This window comes from Asparagus officinalis, chromosome 6, assembly GCF_001876935.1.
Source record: "Asparagus officinalis chromosome 6, Aspof.V1, whole genome shotgun sequence".
NCBI classification, from domain to species: domain Eukaryota; kingdom Viridiplantae; phylum Streptophyta; class Magnoliopsida; order Asparagales; family Asparagaceae; genus Asparagus; species Asparagus officinalis.
In genome coordinates, this window is record NC_033799.1 from 74,155,400 (window position 1) to 74,163,096 (window position 7,697).

The 7,697-nt window shown below is 37.9% G+C and overlaps 1 protein-coding gene across 1 annotated transcript; it reads left to right on the forward strand.

Annotated features, from left to right (window-relative positions):
* LOC109846329 (kinesin-like protein KIN-14R) lies at positions 868-7,286 on the forward strand. Its single transcript, XM_020415556.1, has 17 exons — positions 868-1,079; positions 1,342-1,856; positions 2,307-2,475; positions 2,558-2,634; positions 2,717-2,912; positions 3,227-3,303; positions 3,401-3,500; positions 3,586-3,693; positions 3,770-3,949; positions 4,042-4,327; positions 4,409-4,570; positions 4,644-4,859; positions 5,161-5,198; positions 5,280-5,428; positions 5,505-5,630; positions 6,192-6,437; positions 6,654-7,286. Exons 1-17 carry the CDS (start codon positions 1,046-1,048, stop codon positions 7,284-7,286), a joined length of 3,312 nt encoding a protein of 1,103 aa, XP_020271145.1. The 5' UTR covers positions 868-1,045.

Below are 7,697 nucleotides of genomic sequence, written 5' to 3' on the forward strand. Positions count from 1 at the left end.
GGAAATAACCATTTTCACACTTTATTGGAAAGAACCTTCATATTCTTTTTACAAAGTTTTAAATTTCTATAGGCAATGCTTAGAATCATATAAAATAAAATTTTAGGGTTCTGGCGGTAAAAGAAAATCAAACTAAAAGCCAGATGAAACTCATAAAATTAAACTATTATCTAGTTATCTTACGACTAGGTTTGGATCTACAGAACCATATTACCTGAGTGAAGCTCTTAAACATGAGAAAGGAAAATATATATGTCTGTTATTACATTCCTAATATAAAAATAAAAATGAGAATGGTATTTTGTTAATTTACACTAAATTCCTAGAATTTGCTCTGAATACTCTAGCTAATTTTCATTTGAATTTTTCTATCATCAGTAGAATTTTAAGGATATCCAACAATTCCAATAGAGTTCATCAGATGGAGTTATCACTGAAATTCTAAATTATTCTAGATTTTGTTACAATTTTTAACTAAAAAGTCATGGAAAAAAAAGTTTGAACCTACCTTGCTCACACAAATCTCGTGAAGAGCAATAACAACCTCTACCTGTCAGCGCTGTCACACTTTTTTTTTCCTATCATGTTGACCTGATAACATGATCTTCAGTGACGGCCAATATCAAAAGAACACGTGTCCGTGCGCCAGAAGTTCCTTCGCACTTTAATGCACGTGGCAGCTACTGAGCGGTCTGAAATGCGCTTTGACGTTCGTCTGTCGCATCCGATCCTTATACGGCGTCCATGGTAAGTCGTTAGGTATAAGGAAAGGTATAATTGTACTCTTAATTACGCTCATTAGTAAATTAATTAAGTTTTCAAAATTCAAATTAAAACGGTTATATTTCCTCTCTCTTCCCCCCTTTCTCTCTCTCTCTCTCTCCCTCTACACCTTTTCCTTTCGCTAAAACCCTAATGATTTCTCTTTTTACTCCTTTCTCTTTCACTTGAAAAATCTTAGCGCGCAACACTCCCTATTACTACTCTTATATGTTCAGTGAAATTTGTGGAGAATTCTAGCATTTTGGGGGGAAAAAAGGCGGAAATGGAAGGAAACCCAGTTCCCAATAATGACACGGGTACGTAAGATTACGATCCTTTTTGTTGTTTTAAACAAAATAAAAGTTGAAGAAATTGTAAGATTCCATGATGGTATCTCTAGTTTTGAAGGAATTGGGGGAAAACCCATTTCCTTATTTCTTGATTCCAGTAGAATTTCCCACAGGAACCGATTTGGTATTTTGCATAAATTTCTTTGCTGGGTTCTTGACAAAATTTCCCTTTCGAAAAGTTTATAAATCTCCCAATTTCCCCCCCTCAAAGTTTTACTTATACTTGCAGGCCAATCCAAGCTCCAGTTATCTATAACATCCCCAGATCCTGAGCTACCTTCTGAAAATATTCAAGAAACCCCAGATTACATAAGAAAGAAGTGCAGAAGAGTTCAAATCGCACCCGTCGAGCTCTTCTCGGAGAAAAGCCCTAAGCTTTCAGAGGAAAAACGGGGATCAGTTGAGGAATCTAAGGATCAAGAGCTCTCAGAAACAATAATGGAGCTTAGAGATGGCTCATTGAGTATCAATGTAGGAGGAATCAATGATTCTGTAGCGTGTGATGGTATTGATTTCCGGAAAGACTGCTTTTTTACGGGCGGTGATGACATTAGAACAGATGTAAGGATTGGTGATGGTGAAGGACTTGCATTGTATCAGTCTGCTCGAATTGGAGATTTTTCTTATATATTTCCGAAGTTAGAGGCGGGAGAATATATTGTTGATCTTCATCTTGCAGAGATTGTGTTCGTTGATGGGCCTCGAGGGATGAGAGTCTTCGATATCTTCATTCAAGAAGAGAAGGTAAGGATTTGCTAGTGTTGATATGTTACCTGCTTTTGAGTTCAGTGTTCTACTTGTTTCTGCTAGTTTTATGGGTAAATTTCACAAACCTCTGAATTTTGGGGTGTTTTTGCACAAAACCCCCTCCTTAATCTTTTTAAATCAGTACCCCGAACTTGCCACCCTTAAGTTTCGTAACCGCAGACATGTTTTGGACTATTGTGTCTTTACGCATTTTCTCAATATTACTGAAAGAGTGCGTTTCGGATAAGGATAGGTAGGCAGTGATATGAGTAGTTTAGACTTTTAACCCTTCATGTTAACAGTTTCTATGAATTTTTTCTACAGCCCATCGGTTTTTGTACGCGTTTGAAAGAGATTTTCACTGATTTATAAAGTTTAAGAGGTATTTTGAAATTACCTAACTTACTTGTGTTCTTTGTTTTTTTACTGGATTCGTATTGCTGGCAGGTTGTTCCAGGCATAGATATATATTCACAAGTTGGTTCGAACCAGCCTCTAATATTATCAGATCTTAGAGCTTATGTTGTTGGGGATGAGGGTTTGTCGATCAGATTCAAAGGAGTTGTAGGAAAACCTATTGTTTGCGGTATTTCAATAAGAAGATATTCTTCTACTGGTATGCTAATTTCCTTTCTAGAGGTATTAAATCTTTTAAAAATATGTTACATAAAGGTTAAAAATATCGAATTGGTATCTAGGAGAGGAACTTCAGAGGCAGGAGATTGAAGAAAATGCATCAATTTCTGTGGAGGAGGAAGATTTATCATCCAACTCGGTCTGTTTATAAGTGAACTACATGAAAATAACTTTCAGTTACAATTGCAATTGAAGAATTTAATTACAATCTTGTTTTTCAGGAAAATTGCATTGAATGTAGGAAGCTCAAACAACGGTACAACTTGCTTTTGAAGGAGCAATTGGAAGTTAAGAGATTGTTGGAAGATTTGAAGAAGGAGAATGAATTAAAGAGTAGAGAATGCCATGAGGCTTGGACTACACTCCATGAACTTCAGATGGAGCTCATGCGCAAATCAATGCATGTTGGTTCTTTAGGTGTGTGATGCGCAGAAAATATGGCCTCTTATTAAGATTAAATTACGTAAAATTCCCTTGAAATTTGGCCCCCTTTATTTCAATCTCTATGAATTTAACTTGAACGAAAAATCTGTGATCCGACGATATAAGCATTTAGAAAATTATTGTACCAAAATAGTGATTACATCAACATACTGATGAAAATTTTCCTATAAACTGTAATGAGGAGTATAACATGTATTCCTAAAATTCACAATGGATTTTCCATAATTTACCTTCTTATTAATAAGAAATTCCTTAGTGAACACTGATCTATATCCCCATTTTTATAGCTTTTGCTGTGGAAGGACAAGTGAGGGAGAAAGGTAGGTGGTTTCAATCTCTAGAAGACTTGAGTGAGAAATTTAAGGTATCAAAACCTTCATTTTTTTAATATTCCTCCTTACCTTTCTCCTTCTTTTTCTTCATTATTTGCATAGCTGATACATTTTTACATTTTGAAATAGATGTTGAAGATAGAGCATGCTAAGCTTTCCGAAGAGGCATTGGAATATAGAAAGTGCCTTTCCGACATGACACAGATGGCCAAAACAATTCAATCTACTGGTAAGTTTCGACATTTTGCAGTTATTAAACCTCTTGATATCACTGCTATGTCAAAGTTTAAACATTTTCTTTACCTATTGGACAGTTGATCATCATCTAGACATGAAAAAGGAGTACGAAGGCCTCAAATTTATGTATGCTAAAGAGGCAAAGGAACGAAGGGATTTGTACAATAAGGTTATAGAGCTAAAAGGTTAGTCAAATACTGTGAAATGGGATTAATTGTTGAAAAAGGGCATCTCATACTAAAAGATAGCTATATACTACAGGAAACATCAGAGTTTTTTGTCGATGTCGCCCTCTTAACTCGGAAGAAATAGCAGGAGGGGCTACCATGGCTGTTGAATTCGAATCAGCAAAGGATGGGGAGCTTACAGTCAAATCATCTCACGGATCATTCAAGAAAGTTTTCAAGTTTGACTCTGTCTTTAGCCCAGAAGATGATCAGGGTGATTTACCAATTTTCCTAATTTATCTAAAATGCTAGCTTTCATTACCAACATTTCTGTACTTAGATTTCTTTCGCTAAATTCATGAATAGAGAGAGTCTTTGAAAAGACTTCGCCTTTGGTGGTATCGGTGTTGGATGGGTTCAATGTGTGCATATTTGCTTATGGGCAGACCGGGACGGGCAAAACGTTTACCATGGAAGGAACAGAAGAAGCTCGTGGAGTAAACTTTCGGACTCTTGAAGAACTATTTCGAGTTATCAGAGAAAGACAAGGGATGTTCAAATATGAACTTACCGTCAGTGTATTAGAAGTTTACAATGAGCAAATACGTGACTTGCTCCTACAAGAATCTCATCCTGGAGTAGCCGCAAAGAGGTAAGTATAGTAGTTTTACCTCATTAATCAAAGACAAATAGGAAAGGAATATATGTTTTTAGATGTATTTTTTCCCCACAGATTAGAAGTGAGGCAAGTTGCAGAGGGAGTGCATCATGTACCTGGACTGGTTGAAGCTAATGTGAGCAACATGAGTGAGGTTTGGGAAGTATTGCAAACAGGCAGCAAAGCAAGAGCAGTTGGAGCAACCAATGCAAATGAACATAGTAGCCGATCTCACTGGTAAGAATTTCTTGCGAGAACATTGAATAATCCCGTATTATCAAAAATACTAACTTCTTTTTTTTTGGGTCAGCATTCACTGTGTGATGGTAAAAGGGGAGAATCTGGTGAATGGAGAGTGCACGAAGAGTAAGCTTTGGCTCGTTGATTTATCAGGAAGTGAGAGAGTGGCGAAGACTGATGCTCAAGGAGACCGGCTGAAGGAGGCACAGAGCATTAACAGATCCCTTTCAGCTCTCGGTGACGTGATCTCTGCTCTTGCGACTAAAAGCCCACATATTCCCTTCAGGTCTTGAAGCCATCTTCATAAATGGGGTAAATTTCACTTAAACCCCCAGAAACTTTGGCTCATTTTGAGATAACCACAAACTTTTAAATATGCCACGTAAAGCCCAAAAGTTGTCAGATAACCCCCAATCTGACACAACCTTTTTGGTGTTATATGACATCATTAAAACTCTTTTGGTGTTATCTCAAAATGGGCCAAACTTTTGGGGGCTATGTGAAATTTACCCTCATAAATGTCATGGTCATTACACATGTTCTATTAAAATCTTCTTCCACCTTACAGTTATTTTGAAATTATGCAGGAATTCAAAACTTACCCACTTGCTTCAAGACTCTTTAGGTGAATAACTCTCTTACTGTTTAAATTTGGAAGGTTGCTTCTTGAGGTCGGTTTGAATTTATTTCGGATGAATAAATGTAGGTGGAGATTCGAAGACTTTGATGTTTGTTCAGATAAGTCCTAATGAAAACGATGTAGGCGAAACTCTATGTTCTCTGAATTTTGCAAGCAGGGTGAGGGGAATTGAGCTTGGTCCAGCCAAGAAGCAAGTTGATGGATACAAACAAATGGTACAAATGTTTTCAGACTATATAAGCCTCTAGACTATCAATGGCATGCTAGTGAGCTCCCTCCTGCAATTTTCAGGTTGAGAAGGCGAAGAATGATATCAAGAACAAAGACGGTCAAATGAAGAAAATGGAAGAGACCATTCATTCTTTAGAAGTAAAGAACAAGGCGAAAGATCTGATCAATAAGAATCTCCAAGACAAGGTAAAAAGCAGTTGCTATTTCTCTGAATGCATGTTTTATGTCTTTTCAAATAGCTATGTGAGCACATGGACTTATGACTGTCCTTGCAAAACTTATAAAACACATGCAGTTGATAATATTTGCATGCCAACTGTAAGTCCAAACACCTGAAGCCTGATATGATACTTGGAAACATATTTTCTATTTTTCTTTGGAGACTATTCTTACGAACTGTCATGATGGACTAGCGCACTAATAAGAAATAGCATAAGAAGTGAGTGCATCTACAGAAGGTTACGGGATACTCCCATTGAGGATGAAATTAGAGAAAATCAATTGAGATTGTTTGACATGTAATGGAGGTCACAATCTACACAAATTAGGAGAGGTGATAATCTCTTATATTTAGGAATAATTTACATAAAATCCCATGAGGTTCGCAAGATTGACGTAAGATTCCCCCTGAGGTTTTCAATGGGAAGAAAATTTGTAGTGAAGACTGTCATTCATGTATATCAATGGAACAAACTTTGTTAATTGACGAGATAAGTACTGTAACTATACATATGACATTTATTACAGGTTAAGGAGTTAGAATCACAGCTACTGATTGAACGAAAGCTTGCAAGGCAGCACGTAGACAACAAGATTGCCGAGAACCACCAACAGCAGAAGCAGCAGAAACAAAAGCAACTAGAAACAAAAAACCACAACCATGTATCAGAGCTTGGGAATGTATCACGACCACAACCGCTGACAGAGAACAACATTATCAAGCCAGTGCAGTCAGATGACAACACACTTGCAGAGAATAATATCCTCAAGAATTTTCTTTTCCCGAAGGACAAGGAAAATAAACTAAGCTCAGCATACATCACAACCAACAACAAATCTTACATAAGCAACATGTTTAATAATTTAGAATCAGCTGCAGCTACTATATTACCTGTGAAATGTATTTGGAAGAACAAGAGGGAATGCCTTAGTCATAGCTGGATCTTGATCGATGACAACACACTTGCAGAGAATAATATCCTCAAGAATTTTCTTTTCCCGAAGGACAAGGAAAATAAACCAGAGTTTTCGGAAGAACAACCTCAGAGAAATGCTGGCAGATTCTCGCTCTTCCATGCAGTGCCTGAGATTCCCATTTTCCCTGCAGCTCGTTGTAACTCGCTGATCCCACCTTCGAGAAAGGCCAGCAGAGTCTCTCTCGGGCCTGCAGAAACTCATCCGAGCGTGAACATGCCATCATCACGTCGCAACTCACTGATTCCTATACCCGGCAATGCGACCATCAATGTTTTGCAGCTGATACCTTCGCCAGATATCAACACGAAAGGAGATGGTGCACGTGAAGGAGAGGATGTAAATAGCAGTCAGATGCAAACTACTAGTAGTAGTAAGAAATTGAAAGGCGTTTTGAGGAGAAGCCTGCAGAAGAAGAAGTGTGGGGTGAGGTCGCCGTTGCCGCAGACTGTGAAGAGGAGAACAGTCGCGGGGTTGGAGAATGTCAGGGTTTCGATCGGCGGGAGCGGGAGGATGGCTCGGAGAGTGATGGTTAGAGATGGCGCGAGGGCAGCAGAAAGAGAGATGCTGCATATAGAGAGGAGCTGGATGCAGAGGACCGACAGCGAGGAACGTTTCCATGATTGTTTGGTTTGGTTTCTGTACTAAGGAAACAGAACTAAAAAATGGAGTTTCATCCTGTGATTTAAACCATGAACTGCCTGTCAGGGGTGTATTTTTACTTTGAAAGTGCCATAAGAAATGCTTGCAACTTGAACTATTAAGGTTTGTGATGTGAGAATTGTTTAGAATGTGAACCTGAGTCATCAGATACAGCTAGAAGTATTGCAAACATAGCTTATTATTGCATGAGGGTAAAGAAACAATAAAAAGTAGTGAGCAATGGATATTAGATGAAGCTAATGAAACAAGGAGAATGCAACAGGTAACAATAAAAAGTAGTGAGCAATGGATATTAGATGAAGCTAATGAAACAAGGAGAATGCAACAGGTAACAATAAAAAGTAGTGAGCAATGGATATTAGATGAAGCTAATGAAACAAGGAGAATGCAACAGGT